General features: G+C 36.9%; 1 protein-coding gene across 1 annotated transcript in view; it reads left to right on the forward strand.

The window, feature by feature from the left end:
- Positions 1-22,229, forward strand: part of LOC137003144 (CD48 antigen-like) — a 28,102-nt gene extending 5,873 nt beyond the window's left edge. Inside the window, exons 2-7 of the mRNA XM_067363190.1 lie at positions 19,066-19,371; positions 20,045-20,320; positions 20,409-20,534; positions 20,702-20,745; positions 20,954-21,079; positions 21,252-22,229. Of these exons, the coding sequence (XP_067219291.1) occupies positions 19,066-19,371; positions 20,045-20,320; positions 20,409-20,534; positions 20,702-20,745; positions 20,954-21,079; positions 21,252-21,404 (1,031 nt within the window). The 3' untranslated portion in view covers positions 21,405-22,229. The remainder of the gene's footprint in view (positions 1-19,065; positions 19,372-20,044; positions 20,321-20,408; positions 20,535-20,701; positions 20,746-20,953; positions 21,080-21,251) is intronic.
- Positions 22,230-23,394: the final 1,165 nt, after the last annotated feature.

Genomic DNA, 23,394 nt, shown 5'->3' on the forward strand with positions numbered 1-23,394 from the left:
CATGCCCCCGAACCCCCCTAGCATAATACATTTTGTATATATATATATATATATATATATATATATATATATATATATATATATATATATATATATATAATTGCATAAAAAACCCACATTTGTTTTGCTTCCGACGCCCATGATATATATATATATATATATATATATATATATATATATATATATATATATATATATATATATACAGGTGCTGGTCATATAATTAGAATATCATCAAAAATTTGATTTATTTCACTAATTCCATTCAAAAAGTGAAACTTGTATATTATATTCATTCATTACACACAGACTGATATATTTCAAATGTTTATTTCTTTTAATTTTGATGATTATAACTGACAACTAAGGAAAATCCCAAATTTAGTATCTCAGAAAATTAGAATATTGTGAAAAGGTTCAATATTGAAGACACCTGGTGCCACACTCTAATCAGCTAATTAACTCAAAACACCTGCATAGGCCTTTAAATGGTCTCTCAGTCTAGTTCTGTAGGCTACACAATCATGGGGAAGACTGCTGACTTGACAGTTGTCCAAAAGACGACCATTGACACCTTGTACAAGGAGGGCAAGACACAAAAGGTCATTGCAAAAGAGGCTGGCTGTTCACAGAGCTCTGTGTCCAAGCACATTAATAGAAAGGCGAAGGGAAGGAAAAGATGTGGTAGAAAAATGTGTACAAGCAATAGGGATAACCGCACCCTGGAGAGGATTGTGAAACAAAACCCATTCAAAAATGTGGGGGAGATTCACAAAGAGTGGACTGCAGCTGGAGTCAGTGCTTCAAGAACCACTACGCACAGACGTATGCAAGACATGGGTTTCAGCTGTCGCATTCCTTGTGTCAAGCCACTCTTGAACAACAGACAGCGTCAGAAGCGTTTCGTCTGGGCTAAAGACAAAAAGGACTGGACTGCTGCTGAGTGGTCCAAAGTTATGTTCTCTGATGAAAGTAAAATTTGCATTTCCTTTGGAAATCAGGGACCGAGAGTCTGGAGGAAGAGAGGAGAGGCACACAATCCACGTTGCTTGAGGTCCAGTGTAAAGTTTCCACAGTCAGTGATGGTTTGGGGTGCCATGTCGTCTGCTGGTGTTGGGCCACTGTGTTTTCTGAGGTCCAAGGTCAACGCAGCCATATACCAGGAAGTTTTAGAGCACTTCATGCTTCCTGCTGCTGACCAACTTTATGGAGATGCAGATTTCATTTTCCAACAGGACTTGGCACCTGCACACAGTGCCAAAGCTACCAGTACCTGGTTTAAGGACCATGGTATCCCTGTTCTTAATTGGCCAGCAAACTCGCCTGACCTTAACCCCATAGAAAATCTATGGGGTATTGTGAAGAGGAAGATGCGATATGCCAGACCCAACAATGCAGAAGAGCTGAAGGCCACTATCAGAGCAACCTGGGCTCTCATAACACCTGAGCAGTGCCACAGACTGATCGACTCCATGCCACGCCACATTGCTGCAGTAATTCAGGCAAAAGGAGCCCCAACTAAGTATTGAGTGCTGTACATGCTCATACTTTTCATGTTCATACTTTTCAGTTGGCCAAGATTTCTAAAAATCCTTTCTTTGTATTGGTCTTAAGTAATATTCTAATTTTCTGAGATACTGAATTTGGGATTTTCCTTAGTTGTCAGTTATAATCATCAAAATTAAAAAAAAATAAACATTTGAAATATATTAGTCTGTGTGTAATGAATGAATATAATATACAAGTTTCACTTTTTGAATGGAATTAGTGAAATAAGTCAACTTTTTGATGATATTCTAATTATATGACCAGCACCTGTATATATATTAGGGGTGTAACACAAAATTAACGGTTCGGTTCGATACGATACACTTTTGTCACGGTTCGGTTCGGTACATTTTAGATACAGCAAAAAGAAAAAATTGGCAGATAAATTTCCTTGATTTTTTAAAAATGTTTTATTTATTAAAACTAACAAAGTATGATTTTTTTTTTTTTTACATTGAACAATGATGGAGCTATACTTTACCCATCTTCTATGGTGTTTTCTTAGCAGCATTCTGTATAAAACAAAAACAGCTCCTTATAAAAAAATGAAAACGTTATATTGTAGTAGTTATGAACAAATACAAAGAAAATAACTGGGGCTTTTGTTTTTTGGTACAAAGCAGGAATTACGGTCTGGCTGAAATGGGCTCGTGAAGGAATATTGTAATGGGGCTCAATTACATGAAGCATGTTCTTAAAACCTGCGTTTTCCACTACAGAGTAAGGTCTCATATCCGCGGCTATAAATGTATCAATCGCCGCGGTGATGTCTTTTGCCCTGTTTGAATCAGTTGGAAATGTCTGTCTAAATGCTGCGGGGATAGTTTGTGGCATGTATGTTTCTCCTTTTTTTCGTCTTGTTCCAGATACTGACACACTGGGGTGATGTTGGCGTAAATGAGTTGACATGTTTGAAGTATTCCTGCTGGTGTACCCTATTGTCATGTAGCAGATGCGACATACCGTTGTTTTTTTATCCACCACTCTATTGCCATCACCATCATAGCTTACAGGGAATCCAAAGTGCACCCAAACACCAGACCTGTTGGTTATTGGAGGATATTCTATTTCTGGTCTGTTAAACGCATTAGCCATTTTGCAACGAGCCTTCAGCGCGTACTGAGTGAGCGAGCGCCTGACTGAGTAGCCTAACATAAACATATAAGTTGGTGTTTTTTTTCTTCTGGGGTGTCAGGGGCGCTGCCTGTTACGTCCTTTGTGTTATTGGGCTACCTTGTTGAACGCATAACATTATATTTCACACACTTTTTTATTTTCCAAATGTAATTAATTAGTCCAACGAACCGTTCGGTACATAATGCGTACCGCGTACCGAACCGAAAGCCTCGTACCGTACGGTTCGATACGAATACGCGTATCGTTACACCCCTAATATATATATATATATATATATATATATATATATATATATATTTTTTTTTTTTTTTTAAGAAAATGAGCGATGGTTTCTCTAGATAAGACCCTTATTCCTCGTCAGGTATCATTTAAAGCCCTTTGAAGCTGCACTGAAACTGTAATTTTGACCTTCAACCGTTTGGGCTACATTGAAGTCCACTATAAGGAGAATAATCCTGGAATGTTTTCATCAAAAAACTTAATTTCTTTTCGACTGAAGAAAGAAGGACATGAACATCTTGGATGACATGGGGGTGAGTAAATTATCAGGAAATTTTAATTTGAAAGTGAACTAATCCTTTAAGTGTAACAGTAAACTTTGAGTACACAACTAGTTTATAACTACATTTTTCATTTGTACTGCAACTATACTAGGCTACAAAGTTTCTAAATATTTGTAGCATGTGTTTTGGTTTATAAAAGTACACTTTTAAGAATACTCTCAGTAACTAGTAGTTTTATAATGCAAGTATTCTTGTAAGTTTTCTATAAGTGAACTTAACATTATACGTATAGGCCTGGTTTCACAGACAGGGCTTAGATTAAATCAGGATTAGACCTTAGTTTAATTAGGGTATTTAAGTGGCTTTCTTATTGTTTATTTTTTTTAATGTGTCTTAAGCCGGGTGCACACTGTGCGATTTATAATAGTCCTTTACGATTGTTGCTTGTCAGACTGTACGAACATGATCCTCATGTCACACTGTGGGATCTCAGCTGTCATTTATGTCAGACTGTACGACAATCAGAGCGCGTTAAAAACAGATGCGCACATGAAAACTTGTCCGGAGTTTACATCATCAACCCATACACATTCGGTGACAGTGAGCTGTATTACACACGGGACTGAAATGGTGGCTAACAAAGAAATCTCTACCATTAATTTTGGTCACGGCTTGTCTTGAAAAACGAAGACAATTTGACGTTTGTCGTAGGAGAAGTCACACTGGAGGATTGTGTGCACCAAATCTTCTGACACTGCTAGAATTATGTTGGAGGTAAAAATTTGATTGCAACGGTCATTAACCGGCTGTCTGTGAACATGTCAAACTAGTGATCAAAGACTACAGATTTTAGGCTAGGATTATAGGAATCCTTTAGGATTTTCAAAATTTGTCTCAGACGGCCAAAGTCGCACAGTGTGAACCAGCTTTTAGAAAGAATAAAAAAGTATTACTGGTGTGCATCCTGAGACAAAATTGCACTGACATATTTCAAGCAAGTTTCTTTCAGTTAAAACAGCTCAAATATATCTGGGACTAGGATTATAGGGTTAGTTCTCCCAAAAATGAAATTTCTGTCATTAAGTACACACACACTCTTGTCGTCCCAAACCCTTAATACCTTTGTTCATCTTCAGAACACAAATTAAGATATTTTTGATGAAATCCGAGGGTTTCTGAGGCTCACATAGGTAGCAACCTTTCATTGCACTTTTCTTAAAATAGTCCACAGGACTACAGTGGTTTAACCTTAATGTTATGAAGTGAAGACAATACTTTTTGTGTGCAAAAACAAAACAAAAATAATGACTTTATTTAACAATTTTTTCTCTTCCCTGTCAGTCTCCTAAGCTGTTGACATTGTACACACAGTGCAGCACTTCCAGGTTATACAACAGAACGCAGATTTATTATTGGCCAGGTCCTGTGTCGGCATCATACACATTCGTTGTGCTGCTCATGTAAACAGCGTCGGCCAATACTGAGTCAGCGTTCTGACATAAAATCCAGAAGCTTGATAACATTAAAGGGAACCACTGGTATTAAGATTTACATGGCTTAATATAATGTAAATGATGTCTCTTACTAACGTAGTAAAAAACCCATGAAAGATTTAAAAAATCCATGACATATTTGGACAATGGGGGGGGGGGTGCATTTTGTTTAGGTGCACAGTGTGTTCTATGTTGATGACGTCAAATGGTTGCACTCGGTGAGCTACTGACACTACCCAGTTGCTATTTTTCCCGCAGCACAACTTGAAATATAATAGTCAATGCCACACTGTTTGGTTGTAATTTCCAGTTGAAGGGCAACAAGAGAAGGCATGCAAGTCTTCACTGCTTTACTAGTAAGAAGAGGAGAAAAGAATGGGAAGTAGTGAAGAATGTGGACGAATAAATCTTCCTAAAGACCAGCGTCATTGTTCTCTTCTACTTTAGCCCTGATGCCTTTGAGGCTTTTAGTAGACCACAGCTACTGAAAGAGTTTACAGCTGCTGATGGATATAACTGTATGCTGTTTTTTGAATGGAAGTCAATGGATGAGAGGCTTCACTATGCTGATTAAACAGCTTTTGTGGGGAAATTGCTAATCATTTAATTAATGGACAGCCTGTTTGCCAATCTTCAGCATGTTTTACACTAAACAATACTTTCGTTGGGAACTATATATAGATTTTAGCTTCATAAAAATGTATTTTTTCAAGAGAAGGCAGAATAGGGAACGTTGCAACTGATGTCACTGCCATTACACGATAGGCTGAGAGGTGCCGCACGAGATTAAAGTTAGCCGTTACACTTTCTCCAATGGTAAGAGATACAGACCCTCTCATCTCCCCATTAAATATAATCTCTGGTTGAGCTATAAAAATAAAGATGGCGTCCGAAACCCAACATTTTCCACTTTTGATGTCATTTAGGGCTGGGCGGTATATCAAGTTTGTACGATATACCGATATATTTTTACTATACGTTATGGTATGAGGTGATAGCTATCGTTTATCGATATAGCCAAGCCTATACAGTAGTTTTATACAAGCGCATCTAAAAAACAGCGGTGGACGTCGCAGAGTGCTGCTGCGGAGGAAATGCATAATCGGTCTTTGTCAGGTGACGTCACACTCGTGAAAACTGAAGTGCATTATGGGTGTCGCCGCCATTTGTGAGGTATCCAAACAATCTCTGTATCAGTGCAGAGTTGTTTCTTCTTTGGCTTCTTTTCATTGTAAAAATGGCACACTTTTGTTGTGTGAAAAGCTGCAATAATATGTCCCACGATAGAAAATGTCAAAAACTTTACTACGAGATTAGATTTAGTCGGTTTCCTACTTGAAAAAAGGCTGTACGGAGAGTATGTAGAGGCAGTAACAGAGGCGCCGGATCGCATGGGTTGCCGCGGTGAGATGCAAAACATCACTTTCGTCAAGATATCTCCATTCACGTATGCTTGCTCTCTACATTTTCACAAAGGTGAGTTAGAGATTTCTGTTTTCTAAAGTAGCAAACGTTATAGCAACGCATTGTTTTGGATTGTATGTGCTATGAAACAATAGTCAATTTAAACTGAATCCCTTTACTTGAATATGTCTACAATTTTTTTATTCTTAATTTTGCTAAGGCATTTTTATTTGATATACTTAAGGTACGACATTTTTGCTCTGTATCCATATGCTGATTCTAATTTTCTGACTACTTTTTACAGCTGTGGTCTTATGTTATGTAGCTAAAAACCTTCTGATTTCATTGCAGATCAGCCTGCTTAAAGATTATGGAGACTGACCCAACTGGACACCATCCCTCCCTACATTAAGGCCACATCAGCATTAAACACAGGCTGTGTCTCAATCAGCTCCCTAGTTCAGTAGTTAGGGCACTGATCAGGAGAGCTCAGAGCTGATTGAGATGCACACACAGACAACTAAGTAAGGAAAAACAATGCAGTCAGCTACTTGGGTAAAGTTGGTTTTATATTTGCACATTCAGACTTCTGATAAATTCAGACTTTCCAATAAATATGCAATAAATTAACGTTTGCGAATTTTAAGCAGCGACATGATATTGACAACCGACGATTGTCAACTTACAACATTTTTCACAGTCGATCAAAATAGGCAAGTATTGTTTTAATGGCATATTTACTTGTGAATGTCCACTGAATGTCCAATGTAGTGTGATTAACAAGGCTATTGAATACGGATGTCCGAATGTGTGAATATAAAACCAACTTTACCCAAGTCAGTCAGCTGACACTATGGTCCATCAGGCTGGAGAAAGTGATCATCTTCACACTGAGAAGATGCAGGAGGCTGGAGGAGATGGTGATCTGCATGTGCAGAAGTAAACCGACTTGATATGTACAGGATGTCTGATGTTTGTTTTGGAGATGATGATGTTAATGTACTATACGTGTCTGCCAAACCTGGGAACCTTTATGGCGTTATTACAATTTTTTTTTTTTTTTTTTGGTGCCTCTGATTCCAGACGCAACAAATACAAATTTCAAATGCTTTTGTGAACCTTAATGTACCTCAGATTTGATCTGCCTGCATAACACTTCTCATGTTTCCCCTGAGACAGTATACAGAACATTCAATGAAACTGTTGTTTCATATGTGTCATATCTATATGCAAACCTGAAGCTTTCAGCTGTATGGGCAGACAGATGATTTGCACAGAAATATGTCTCCTTTGTTTAAATACAGAGTAGCAGAGATTATTGACTGTTTTGAGATTTTCACAGAGAAACCATCCAATCTGACAACGCATGTTTGAATCTTTTGTAGAATTGTAGTGTAAAAATGTACTTATGCTTTATCCAGTCTTGCATGAACAATAAAGCATGTATAATTAAATTTTTCATGCTGATTTGTAGATTTATTTTATGAGTTCACAGGTATATGCACTTATAGTATTAACAGGATAATTACTAATATACACAATCTGTAAACCAGATATTTAACTTGCAAGACATATCTTTGTTTTTATTATTATGAAGGCCTTTTGAAAAAAAAAAAAAAAAGACCCATAATGTCATTGACCCAGACAGCACAGAGGTAGATGGAGGACAATAATTTACAAATTATTTTGGCTCTAAAAGGTATACTATATCAGAATGTACTATAATAAAATACACTATTAAATTCTACATACATCTCTGATGATGCCTTGTTTATTGGAACAATGTTTATCGTGTTATACATTGGTTTATGTACTTAATGCAATAAAGAAAAAAATGCATGAAAAAAGGGGTAGTATTAGTTCAAAATTCTTCCTGATCACAACACTAAACCATCCTTAATCAGGCACTTATGATATACAGTTAACACGACATCATCATCATTATCGTTTACTACTGTGTTATCGCAGTCCTTCCTTCAGAATATAAATAAATCCTGCACCCAGCCATTAGTGAAATGTTGTGGGTTTCGAGATATTTATAGTTTTTAAATTGTTCACTAGTATATGCGTTTATACCATAAACAAGATAGTTTACAATATTTAAGTATGATGATTTAGGTAGCAATGCGGGGTCAGCAGCACTCCAACTTACTGCAGTCAGTTCGTACTGATCTATGTTTCTCCAAATAACGGTCCCTGGCATCTTTGGTGAGTTTATTGCGATAGGACATTTTAACTTTTTTCTTGTGCTTCTTCATTTTTGCGAGTTATTTGCTTGTTATCTCAACTCGTGTAATCTCTTTCATTCTCACAGTCAGCAGGGATACCACAAATACGGTGATGTCACACACAACAAAATCACGTGTCTGACAAAGACCGATACGATTTGGCTTAAACATGAGATATGCTTAATATTAAGGGCTTTAAAAATAACTCGTAAGATAGTTAACACGTGACGTAGCCCTATCGTTTAAAGCGGCTTGCCTCGTCAGATGCTCTGACAGATTCCCAGCCAGCAATGACATGTGGGGCCCAGATGAGGGCTTCATGGGCGGCAAATGTGGGCCCCATTATGGGCTTGCACCCGGGATCCACATTGGGGCAAGACGTGGAAGCCCAGACGTACTAAAAGTGGGACCTGTAAGGGTACTGCATGGGTCTTAATTGGGCAATTCATGTCAGACCCATTTGGGCCCCACCTGCCCAAAGGGGTCCAAAGTGGGCTTTGCAACATGGCTACACAGATGGGCTTTAAATGGGATCTGTAAGAGTCTTATGTGGGTCCTAACTGGGCAATTCATGCCAAACCCATTTGGGCCCCACCTGCCCAAAGGGGTTTAAAGTGGGTTTGCAACCGGGATCCACATGGGGGCCAGCCGTGGATGCCCAGATGGGTTTTAAGTGGGATCTATAAGGGTCTTATGTGGGTCTTAACTGGGCAATTAATGTCAGACTCATTTGGGGCCCACCAGTCTGAAGGGGTTTAAAGTGGGCTTGCACCCGGGATCCACATGGGGGCCAGCCGTGGATGCCCAGGTGGGTTTTAAGTGGGATCTGTAAGGGTCTTATGTGGGTCTTAACCGGGCAATTTGTGTCAGACCCATTTGGGCCCCACCTGCCTAAAGGGGTTTAAAGTGGGCTTGCACCAGGATTCAACCGTGAATGCCCATATGGGCTTAAAGTGGGCTCTGTAAGGATCTTATGTTGGTCCTAACTGGGCAATTCATGCAAGGTAAGCCCAACCATTCATTTAAGGAAACAATCTAAGAAAAATTAAAAACGAAGAATGAATGTAAGTACAAGATAAATACAAGACACTTGATGCTTTGAACTGCAAGAAATATATTAAATTGAACAACAAAAATTATCTTTAAAAAACAATGTCACAACATACGGTAAACTAAAAAATATATTTTAAAAAAATGTCTGAAAAAACCCTCCAAAAATACAATACAAAATACACTCATTATATAATACATTGAACAACAAACATAATCTTTAACAATTTAAATTTTACAACGTACCGGTAAATAAATAAAAAATATATATTTTTTAAAAATGTCTGAAAAAAAAGAAAACAAAACATCTCTCCAAAAAATACATCCAAATAGAAATATGCACTTCACCTCCAAGTCACAGCCAGCTTGCTTTCCGATTCCGAATGGACTGTTAACGTTTTGAGCGCGAAACACGGCCTTTGCATACAGGCCCCAGAGATGTCCGAACTGCCTGACCAAATAACAATTTAATACAGTAAAATTCGTAAATTAAAGGATATGTGAGAGAATTAACAAACGACTTAACTGCTTCGCTGGCTTCATTATGAATGAGCCTAATTAGGTGTTGTTGTGCATAACAGGCAATGGTGGAGAGTACTGAAAATCTGTAGTCAAGTACAATTAAGTGCATTGCTAAAATATTACTCAGTTATGAGTAAAAGTACCGGTGTTAGAGTACAAAAGTACAGTTTGTAAAAATAAATAAATAAATAAATAAATAATTTAAAAAAATTAAAAAGAAAATATTCAGAGTATTAGTTACTTTTAACCACTGATGTCACCGTCACTTCTCCAGACTAGGGCTGGAAATTGTGTGTTTTCCTTTACCAGAAGTTAACATGCCAACAATCCATTAATCAATAATTGATAAGATGCAAAACAAGTGTTTTTCCCTCATTTTTTTCTCATTTAAGTTTTTATTTCCTTATTAAGCAAATGTCTCCGGCAGACAAAAAACTAAATTACATGAGGAGCCACGACTATTGATTAAATATCCATGAATACTTTTTTAACTGGTTAAATTCTTCATTCAGAATCAATGAAAGATCAATCATTAACGTCCTTTTTTTGTTTTGTTTTGTTTTCCGTCCTCATGGCCCGGTTTTCATCGGCTTGTTTGCTATCAAATCACCTTACTGGCTACAAAAATGCAGATAAAAGGTTTGGATATGAATTAAAATTGTACTCAGTACTCAACTATGATTTTAAAAGTAACTTAGTAGATTACATGGATTAATGAATATTACAAGTAAAAGTACAGGCTTGAAAATCTACTCATAAAAGTACAAGTACCCCAAAAAACTACTTAATTACAGTAATCTGAGTATTTGTAATTAATAACTTCCACCTCTGATACCAGAAACCACTCCCCAAGCGGGTCTTGAATCTGGGTATCCGGCGTGGTAGATGGATGTGCAAACTGACCAAAAGCCAATTGGTTAGCAAAATGGGTCCTATGAGGCATCAGGGAGGGATTTACCCAACATTCTACAGGCAACTATATGTTATAAGCAACTTATGTTAAGTTAGCAAAATATTCATATAATATAAATATTGTAAATATTCAAATGCCAGCAGTACCAATGCTGTCTCCCCCATAAATCTGTCCCAATCTGGGTCACTGCACCAATGAAAGTGTTTATGTGAATGCTCCATGCACTGTCGGAAGGCTTTCTGCAGCTTTATTCTTAAATTGAAAGGGCCTCTGTCCTTACAGGCCTACTTCTTTAACTACCTCAGCCCCTCCCTTTACCGTCTTAACCCTTTAACTGCCCCACCAAGAAAAAAGCATTTGAAAAAATTTTTGTTTGCATTTTTTATCTCATTATGTCACTAGTTATCATACTCACTGTATTTTTTTTCAATACATCCCATCATTTTTAAAATATCGGCCTCTACCAAATAAAAAAATTCATACACATACTATGAAATTCAGAAAATATGAACTATAATACTAATTTATTTAAAACAATCAAAATAAAATAGTTTTATATATTGAATCTTGTTTATTTATTGAAATATTCTATAAAATATTTCAGATTTTCATTTTATGACAGAAAATTACGTTTTCTTGTTTTTTTTAAACAATAAACAAAAATAAATAACACAAATAACTAAAAGTAACAAAACTAAAGACATTACATTATTTCTGCATTCAAAAACTAAAAACAAAATAGCAAAAGATAGTAATATAATGGCATTTTAGGCTTTTATGATTCAAGAAACGCCATCAAGTGTGGTAGTGCAACAGGATTTTTCTTTTTTTTTTAGACATATGAACATTTCTCTTCTCAGACAGGGTGATAATTTGGATCCTCTATTGGGTCATCATCATCACTGAGACCAGCATCAGAATCTTGGGGGTTTTCTGAGACAAGGGCCTGAAGAGTGCATGTTCTTGTACCATAGAAACTGTTGACATCCATCTAGTAACTGTAAAAAAAGCAACAACAAACAAATAAATAACAATCTCTTACAATTTTAGTAATGTTAGTTCACCAGCATGTCATTTAAGAAGTAATTGCCTCTGATAATTATGATTTCCACACATTAATTCAATTAATTCATTATATTTACATCAAAAAATATGCAAAAGTGGCAAAAAAATACATATTTAAGAAATTATGTCAGCATATTCATGAAGAAATAACAATAGCTGTCATATTCATAGCTAATAATGATCAGAAGTTTATATTTCTCAGCAAATAGTCCATTCTGACTGCAGAAATGGATGATCTGAAAACATTACCTTAGCTTTTCTGCATTTACCTTTAAGTGTCAAATCAACCGTTTGGTTGAGCATGTTTTTGAAAAATTATTTGAAACATACTAAAGTGTTTTAATGGCACCAAGTAACATAATATTGTAAAGTTAGGGCTCTTACAGTGTAATATGTCAAAAAAAATTGCTTACCTTGCAAATTTTCACCAAGAACAGTTCACATGGCAGGAGTGATTTCTTTGTTTCTGACATCCATGTTTGAGGAAGTGTTGTGACAAGTGCTGTTGATTGACACTCTGACATCTAGTGGATTTTTTTGGCATAACATACCTCAACCAGATGGTAGAGATGGCTCAATCAGCTTGAGTTAAGTTAGGTACTCCTCTCAGTGAAATATAGTGACTCAAAATGTGCTCTACCATTTGGTCGAGCGGGCAGTACCATAAACCATGTATATGTCAATGCATCCTGAAGATCTTCAGATAGCCTAACCAAACAGATCTACTGTACCTTTTACAGCCAACACATCAGTCATTGTTGGTGTATGAGCTACACCTTGATAGAAACACATGCTACTCCTTGGTCCAAGGACATCTAACAACACAGAAGTGGCAGACAGATTGATGATGAGGCCTCCTGCAAGTCCTTTTTTCTTTTTTTTCTTTTTTCCTCTTGTCCTGTCCAGCATCGAAGCAAGCAGAATGATGCTCTGTCTGCCATGTTGTGACGAGCAGATTTTGCTTTGCCAAGAGGAGCTTGAATGATAAGGCTCCCCTTGATATCCTAAGTTAAGCTTATTTTATTTTATTTTATTTTTGATGCTTGTTTGTAGATGAGCATTACATAATATTGCTGGACCTGAACCAATCACTCAAACCCATGGCCACTTGGCCAATAAATATGCCATGCAGGACCCATATATGTGTTCCCAGATCAAAGCCATGCCCATTCGGCCCATAAATATGCCATGCAGGACCGGTTTATATGTACGCAGTTCAAACCCATGGCTACTTGGCCCATAAATATGCCATTCAAGACCCATATATGTGTTCCCAGATCAAACCCATGCCCACTTGGCCCATAAATATGTCATGCAAGACCCATATATGTTTTCCCAGTTCAAACCCATGCCCACTTGACCCATAAAAATTCTATGCAGGACCCATATGTGCATTCCCAGTTCAAACCCATGCCCACTTGACCCATAAATATGCCATTCAAGACCCATATATGTATTCCCAGTTCAAACCCATGCCCACTTGGCCCATAAAATTTCTATGCAGGACCCATATGTGCATTCCCAGTTCAAACCCATGTCCACTTGGCCCATAAATATGCCATTCAAGACCCATATATGTGTTCCCAGATCAAACCCATGCCCACTTGGCCCATAAATATGTCATGCAAGACCCATATATGTGTTCCCAGTTCAAACCCATGCCCACTTGGCCCATAAATATGTCATGCAAGACCCATATATGTGTTCCCAGTTCAAACCCATGCCCACTTGGCCCATAAAATTTCTATGCAGGACCCATATGTGCATTCCCAGTTCAAACCCATGTCCACTTGGCCCATAAATATGCCATTCAAGACCCATATATGTGTTCCCAGATCAAACCCATGCCCACTTGGCCCATAAATATGTCATGCAAGACCCATATATGTGTTCCCAGTTCAAACCCATGCCCACTTGGCCCATAAAAATTCTATGCAGGACCCATATGTGCATTCCCAGTTCAAACCAATGCCCACTTGGCCCATGCCTGTCCCTTATGGGGCCCATGTAATCAGCTCATATGGGCTTCCTATGTGGGACTCGTACTACAAAACCTACATGGGACCCGCTGATTTCACCCAGCCAAAGCCCATGCCCACACAGTACCCATGGAACCCGTAGTTAACCCATCTGGGCCCCACGTGTCATTGCTGGCTGGGTTAATTTGCTGACAGATAGGCTACTCGCGCTGTTTAATGCTTTTGTGATGTGGTGTTTTCCTCAGTGCATAACTTACATTTCACAGGTATATTCACCATCTGTATAAAGTCAAAATATTTCCATATTGCTGTCAGGAGTGGACAAGCCTTCTGTTAGCGAATCTCATTCTCCTCTAAACTTCACAGACTTCCGTGAACGAGTGCCGCCGCGCACATTCGCGCCAAACAGACGGAGCTCAATAGAATGGGATCACCATATTTCTGACTAAAATGTACATTTTGCTAAAATGTTTGTTGTTGAATAATAAATGTGCCAGATGTAAAATTTTAAACCTACAAGTAAGTGTATTTTTATGATAGCATCTAATAATATGTTACGTATTATAGCTAATTAGTCTGTGCTTTTGTTTTTATTTTAATTTTTGGTCTAGTGAATTTAACTTCTGCTTTAAAAACATTATTTTTATTTTTAGATTGTAATGTTACAATGTTAGAATATAAAGTAAGTTTCTCTTTTTTGCACATACTGTAGGCCTATTATAATAGGTGTGCCACACTACATGTTACATTCCCTATTGTATTAATAGCTATCAATATTATAAACAATATTTGTAGGACAACATTAGGCAGGATGTTAAATTAAGATTTTTGAAAAGTAAATACAGATTTTTTTTCTAAATCCAAATAGAAAAATGTAGAAAATACCGAGATATATACCGCATATCGCCATTTAGCCAAAAAAATACAGATATATGACTTTTTGGCCATATCGCCCAGCCCTAATTTCTAGCAAGAAATTACTACTGTAGTAATTTCATGAGGTGTCATGCACAAATGCTGTCTTACAAGTCATTGCCTGATAAGGCAGCAAGGCAGCAAGTCAGCTGCCTAGGTTTTCGGATGCAGCCATTGTCCTTAAATTTGATGTGTTAAGGCAGGAAAAAATGGGCAAGCATAAGGATTTGAGTGAAATTGACAAGGGCCAAATTGTGATGGCTAAACAACTGGGTCAGAGCATCTCCAAAACTGCAGCTCTTGTGGGGTGTTCCCAGACTGCAGTGGTCAGTATCTATCAAAAGTGGTCCAAGAAAGCAACAGTGGTGAACCGGTGACAGGGTCATGGGCGGCCAAGACTCCTTGATGCATGTGGGGAGCGAAGGCTGGTCCGTGTGGTCCGATCCAACAGATGAGCTACTGTAGCTCAAATTGTTTAAAAAGTATATCCTGGTTGGTTCTGATAGAAAGGCGTCAGAATACACAGTGAATCGCAGTTTGTTACATATGGGGCTGCATAGCCGCAGACCAGTCAGGGTGCCCATGCTGACCCCTGTCCAATGCTGAAAGCATCAGAACTCGACCATGGAGCAATGGAAGAAGGTGTCCTGCTCTGATGAGTCAGGGTTCTACCATCCATGTGGATGTTACTTTGACACGTACCACCTACCTAAGCATTGCTGCAGACCATGTACACACTTTCAGGGAAATGGTATTCCCTGGTGGCTGTGGCTCTTTCAGCAGGATAATGCGCCCTGCCACAAAGCAAAAATGCTTCAGGAATGGTTTGAGGAGCACAACAACGAGTTTGAGGTGTTGATTTGGCCTCTAAATTCCTCAGATCTCAATCCAATTGAAAATCTGTGAGATGTGCTGAATATAAGTCTGATCCATGGAGCCCCCACCTCGCACGCATGCTTACCAGACTTAAAGGATCTGCTGCTAACATCTTGGTGTCAGATACCACAGCACACCTTCAGGGGTCTGGAGTCCATGCCTCAACAGGTCAGGGCTGTTTTGGCAGCCCTAGTGAAAAATAAATATACTAAAATCTATTTAAAATACATTTATTTTATGCTAAGTGTACTACAATTGCATTTACGTTTGCATACTTAATGTAAATACCCTGCAATTGAACTTTTAGTATACTAAATCGGTACACTTAAAGTCTGCTAAACTGGAACAAGTATTTTTGTGTTGAGGTCCAACTAAAGATATACTTATTTGATTATGCTAAAGTGGAACTATTGCAAGTATACTTTAGTACAAATTATATATCTTGCATTCAAATTATACAGTGATCATACTATCCTTACTAATAGTGATATTAAACACATTTTATGCTTAATATTTAGAAATAAATGAATAAATGTAAATATGCATTGTGCATTGTCCAATAAAGAAGAACTGCAAATAAAGTTTAATTAAAATACTTTTGTCAGTATGTCTCTAAATAGTCGACATCTGAAAATCATAATCTAAAATCTTCTTCTAAGGACAACTTTGATTAACTTTTTTGATCCACTTCAAATGCTGACTACTGTACATTAATGGGTTTTTAGTTAGTGTGAAATGAATGTAGGCCTATTTTAAATACATTGTGGTAGGGTTTCAGACTCTGCATCTATTGCCTCTGACATGTTTTCTCACCATCACGTACTTAACTCGGAAACTCTTAAGGAAATTAACTCATAATTATGAGTTGTGCTGATGTTCATGTGCATTTTAAATACATTCTTTCTGACATGACTTGAAAACACTGTAACTACTGAAGCTAAACCTTGACCCCCATTGGCCTGCCCCAATGTCCTACTATTGGCTGAACCACAATGATTGATATGTTTTGAACACGCTATAAAGCCAATGCCATCACACTCACCAACAATCGGTTTGCTGTACTTTTGCTAAACAGCCGAACTCACTGGAGTGCACACTATGAATCTGTGTTGAATGTTTTGGCACATTTGTCAGAAGGAAACTTTAGAGTCTAGAAAGTCATTGTAGCCAAAGACACGTCTCACCATGTATTTCAAATCCGAGAATGATCAAATTATTTTTAGATAATGCTATATAATTTTTTTTAGATGAGACTTATTTTTTTGTGCAAACCACAGAAAACACGAGGTATGAACTGAAACATCTAGTTTGTTTCTGCTAATTGGCTGTAAGGGCAGAATTTTTAAACCTTTTTAAACTTTTGCCTACAGCTCAGACATAACCATGAGAAATTTGCAAATAAAATAATTTCATTTGTTACATTTTTACTTCAGTAATTTATTTTTGTTGAATGTTGCCCTGTTATGAATAAATACAATTAGTGAACAGTATTAGAGTTCTACTTGTTTAGTATAAAACAATAGTATTGGCCTAGATAAAAGTTTACAGGAAATCTGTTTTGAGTTGCAAAAAATAATCATAAGTAAGTTTTATAATTATGACCTTTGCCTTTTTTAATAATTTGCTCACACTTTGAATATCAGGTAGGCTATTGTTTAATTTAATTCAATATAGCACTTTTCACAATTTTGCATGGTTGCAAACAGATATAGCCATAGAAAGTAGTTATAGTAAATATTTGTAATTATGACAAATAAAGAAAACAACATATAGTTTGAAATGGTGAATGAAATTCACGTCCCTGATCAGAAGTTTTATTACATTAGTGTATCCCTAATTGCACTTCAATGCACCTATACACTTTTCCCATTAATGCTACTTTAATGGCCCTTATTTGCACTTCGAAATATGGACTGCAGCCCTTTGGGCTGTCAAAATGTTATGAATTGTTAAATTAATAAATTAAATTTATTAAACTGATCCTGAGCAACAACAAATAATTTAAAAAAATACTCAGAAAGTTAAAATGTCAAATAAATCCAGAAACGTTTACTGCATGAAAAGTAAATAATTTTAATTTATGCGTCACATATAAATTCGCAAGACCGCCAAATCATTTAATTGTGTTTTTGTCAGAAGTTGTGGTGCATTGAGTTGAAGCGCACACAATCGGCAGAGGAATGTTACGTATTATATTTCATCCGCACACACGGAAACACAAGTTGCACAAGCAGATCTGCACGTTCACATTTTTTTTTTTTCTTTTTTCACAATTGTTTTAGTGCGCGCACAAGAATAAAACTAATGTGCCGGTTTATGCAATTGCTTCATGTTGCCTTAATGACAGATAATGTCAGGTAAAAGGGAAGCAAAACATTCTTGATATTTAGTGTTGCGTCTAATGGTTTTATTTCTTAAACAGCTTAAAGTTTATTGCACGTTCGTGTTGTATAGCAACAGGTTTCACGTTTATTTTCACGCACCACTTACTGTGTCTATTCACAGTCTTTTAATCCATATAATCTGTGCTGTCATTAATAGTTGTCATTAATAATGTCAGCGCGCTTATAGCTGTACTTGTAACAGTATAGAGAGAACATACACACCAGTTTAGCGTAGTTTATATCTGTGTGGTGGCGCAACAGTTAAGCCGAGTGCTCTTGCGCGACAGCGGCCCGCGTGACCCCGTTTCGATTCCAGCCCGTACTGGTTTCCTGTATTCAATATACATATAAATCTGTTCCCATTGTCTCACTGGATAAGTAAGTTACTGGTGTACTGGGGCTATCTGTAAAAGGCATATTCTAAAGCTGTAACTTGATTTATAAAAATTACTTTATTGTAGTCTATTTGAAGCACACTATAATGATGCCATGCACTACAAGTTAACTTGGAATGCCATTGCAATGTGTTTTAAAATCACTAAAAGTTTGTTATCAGTATAATATTAATGTATGTTCAACACTCTTACAATGTAATTGAATTGCAATTCTAATGTCACCAAAATACATTTAAAGTTTATGCTGAGTGAATTCTGCATTTCAAAACTTAAATACAAGAGTATATTTAAAGTGTACTTAAGTATACTTGGAATAGTTCCACTTTAGCACAAACAATTTAATACAACTTTAGTTGAACTTCAGCACTGCTTTTGGACAACTAAAATGCATTTAGTACAAAATTAGTTGTTCCAATTTAGCAGACTTTAGGTATACCAATTTATAGTGTGCCACAAATACATTTAATTATACTAAAGTACATACAAATAAATTGTGCGTAAGTATACTATTTTTTCACTAGGGAGCAAATGGGGACAAACACAATATTAGGAAGGTAGTCCTAATGCTGTGCCTGATTGGTGTATATGAATCAGGTAAACCTAGGCATGATGCATTCTTTAAAAATAACATTTCTTCTTGCTTCTCTCCACAGCATCCAGAAACCACGTGTTTGTACGGACAGGGGACTCTGTTAAACTGGACATAAAAAATAAAATACTGTTACACTTTAATAAATTAGTCTGGATGAATGATAAATTAAACCACATAGTCAGATTTGATAATCAGTCTGGAAATTTAAAATATCCCCACAGTTCATATAAGGACAGAGTGGATTTTAGCATTGAAACCTTCTCTCTCACACTGAAGAACATGCAGAAGACAGACAGTGGACTCTATACAGCAAGAGCAACAAGACTCGAAGATTCAGTTGTTGCTGAACACAACGTATCAGTTATAGGTGATTGTTGGACAATTTTTCATTTCTTTTCTGGTTATGACCTTTTCAGGTCAGAATATCAAGAGAATCTGTCTTACGATGTAGCAGAAACCACAGAATGGGGGGACTGTTAGTTGTGAATCTACTTGCAGTAAAAGTTTACAATGTATTTTTTAATCTCAAATTTGCAATGACAAAAATTATTATTATATGGAAATGGAAGCAAGTAAATTACATTAACTAAAATGTGAGGCCAACTTGCAAAGAAATTGTGATACAGTGGTTGTTTTAGTGTGATGAGCAGAAATCAGCTCACGTCTTCTAAAAATAATCTAAGAAAGAGTCATATAGAAAGTCTGCTCACTCACCAGTAGGGCAACAGAAACGCACCAGAATAATTTTCTTTATTTCTGTCAGCAAGGGGTGTGGTAAAGCACGCAAGATGAAGATTGGGGCAAACAATTTTAATAAAATCCAAAGTTAAATCCAAGAACAGGTAATCTGATAAACTGATAAGTGGTGGGAAAACTAGACAAAGGAAATCAGGAAACAAATGAAAACAAACTAAAAGTTAATTAAAATGAAACTAAGACCAAAATAACAATGTCTGTGACAATTGCATTGCATATTCAGCATGCTCTTCGACAAGTCCTTTAACCTTTCTTCATGCAAAGTTTTCTTAAATATATTTCAGATCCAGTGGATTCTCCTGTTCTAAACTGGAATGCCACTATGATCAGTGTTAACTCCTGTATTGTGGATGTCACATGTAGTGGTCATGTCCTTAAACTCAGCACCAGCTACCAGAGCAACAACTGCAGTCAAGTGCAAGTGACATCTTTTGAAATGCAGACTCTAACTCTGCACTGTATAGAAAACATAATTGTTTGTAACTATAGCAACCCAGTCAGCTGGAAGAATGACACCATAGATATTAACCCCATTTGTGCACCTCATGAGCACACCTCAAGTAAATACCTTACATCATCTATAATTCATTTCTTTGAGTATGAGTGTTCTGATGGCTGTAATTGTTAATGTGATGTCTTGAATTTCAGCACAGAATCCCAAAGAAAATGACAGGACTTTTCCTCTTCATTGGCTGTTGATCATCGCTGTTGCTCCACTGTTGGTTTTTGCTGCAGTTTCTGTAATATGCTGCTCTAACAAGAGGCGTAAAAAAGGTATTTGTGTCTTAATGAAATAAAAAGGACTGTATCCTCAATATTATTATAGGTACTGACATCGCTGACTGGGGGAAAAGCAAATAACACACACCAATAGTCACATTTACACTTTCTGTGGTGACATTAATGGATTCTTTAAAATTATACTATTTTAAATCTCTTAGGTGCCCAAGAAGAGGAGGATTATACAATATATGCACAAGTTCAGGTAAGCTTTACATTATTTTGTGCAGCCATCATAGATATTAAATGCTGAATTAATGAATCCTAACACATAATTCTCTAGAATGTCAATTTATGCTGTAGAATAACTGGAAATGCATCAATCCTACTCAGTGTCCACATACTATTAGCCATAGTGTGAATGTAAATGTGCATGTACAGAAGGGTTTGTGACTGATTGGATTGTTCTGCAGCCAAAAAATAAAGAGCAAAGACCCCTGGAGATGTTGGAGAAATCAACAAATCCCCAAACTGTCTATGGGTTTACAGAAGATCACAAACAAACTCCCAATAACAGTCAGAACATGCCCAATCCTGAGGTAAGAAATAGAAGAAGACATTCACATTTTTTTATTGCGCAGACACTTTCATACAAATCCTTAGACAGACAAACAAATAGATTTTGATAGATACTTCGGTGATGTATCAGAAGGCAAGTGAAATGAATGTATTTAATTTTTATGTACTTACTATATATACATACATTCACAGATACGGGCACAGGCACAAACAGAAAATCACCCCAGCACCACCTACAGTACAATAGGACAACACCAAAAACCATTATTTCCCACTGAAACAGACCATACAATTTATTCAATAGTGAGTAAATCCTCACATGGGAGACAACCTGGTCATTCATAGCTGAGGATGAATATATGTAAAAATGTAAAAAATATGTAAAAAAGTATATACTGTGTTTTTTTAAGATATGTTAAAAGATTTTAATACATTTTAAACATACCATGCACAAGCATGGCCACCACACCAGAGCCTCCAGCCGTCAAGGCCGCCACACCAGTGCCTGAACGCGGCAGAACCCCCTCATATCATGACCACTCGAGGGGAGGGTCTATGTACCAAATACCAGTGGATGCGGCGCTTTGCCCTCCACTGCTCCACGGTCCAGGTCCACCACCGCTCCAGAGTCCAGGCCATGATCCAGGTTCTCTCCCACTTCATGGGCCTGGCCCTCCATCCCTCTACCTGGTCTGCCTCTCCTTCACCACAATCCTGGACTCTTTATTGTTTTGGTTTTGGGGTGGATATTCATTTCATTCACTGCGCCAGTGACAGCTTTTGTACCATTTTTTTCTGAAAGTGTATAATTGTGACTTAATTTGTAATGATGATGGCTGTTACTGTTTCAAACATGACCTTGTTCTCTGCTGAGTTCTGTACTTAATTTGTCTTTGTTTATCCTGTGTGTAGTTTCATGATTATGATCTTAAAGTTACCTTATCTGGAATATCCATGATTGTTTTAAAAGTTAAAGGTGCCATTACTCGGGTTCCTTAAGGTATGTACACCGACTCTATGCTTTTTTTTTTTTTGCATTGATAATACGGCTAATAATATGGTAGGCAATTTTTTTTCATAAACACTGCTATTCTGGTTGAATCTCTTCACCTCCTGGGGATATGAGAAATTTGGGCTAAATTCCAAGCTCTGAGCCCTCGATCCCCTTGGACAGCACACCAAATATGCTTATATACTATATATATATATATATATATAAATATATATATATATATCTATATATATATATTTTATTATTTTTTTTTTTTACTCTATTCAATCATTTGTAAGTCTCATGAAAACTATTGCCACAGGTAATCAGACAATATTTACTTATTTGTTAAAGTTTTTTTTGCCGTCTCATCATAGATTCATATCTAAAAATCAAAATGTATTGCATGTATGAAGAAAAACTTCAGCACCTAAGGCTTTATCACTATTGCCTCAATGGTGTACAGTGTCTTTGGGTGCATTAGGATTGTTTGTGATTTGGTCTTAGTGATTTAAGAGTCCTCTTGACTACTCCTAACGTTTCACTGACTTAGGAGCTAGTTTTAGCGCTTTTGAAATGCTTTGTGAAATACTCTTAGAGCAAAAATTTATGACTCCTAAAATTAGGACTGACATGCCCATTATTCTGATTTAGTTTCTCCTAAATCAGCAAGTTAGGAGCTACTTTTAGCCTTAAGATGTTTTGTGAATACGGCCCCTGGAGGCCATGTTTTTTGAAGTATCCATCAGTGCACGTCCTCAAAATGTCCTGTGGTCTATGTGTGTTAATGCTGCCTTCACGTGCTCTCGGAATCGAGTTTCCAAGGTAATATATTGCACATGAACGGCCTCCAATTTCGTAATCACGACTTAAGAAGAGGGAATTATCAAACACATGAAGGCAGCATAATGTTACGGGTCCCAGGAGTGGAACACGTAAACAGATTACATAAACCATGAATTATCAGGAGAAATAAATGCAAGAAAACTTAAAGGATTAGTCCACTTTTAAATAAACTTTCCTGATAATTTACTCACCCCCATGTCATCCAAGATGTCCATGTCTTTCTTTCTTCAGTCGAAAAGAAATTAAGGTTTTTGATGAAAACATTCCAGGATTTTTTTTCCATATAGTAGACTTAAATGGGCACCAAACAGTTGAAGGTCAAAATTAGTTTCACTGCAGCTTCAAATTGTTCTACACGATCCCAGATGAGAAATAAGGGTCTTATCTAGAGAAACCATCGCTCATTTTCTGAAAAAAATTTGAAAATGATATAAGTTTGAACCATAAATGCTCATCTTGAACTAGCTCTCTTCTTCTTCTTTATTTGAATTCCTGTAT

The sequence above is a fragment of the Chanodichthys erythropterus genome, chromosome 16, assembly GCF_024489055.1.
Source record: "Chanodichthys erythropterus isolate Z2021 chromosome 16, ASM2448905v1, whole genome shotgun sequence".
Lineage (NCBI taxonomy): Eukaryota > Metazoa > Chordata > Actinopteri > Cypriniformes > Xenocyprididae > Chanodichthys > Chanodichthys erythropterus.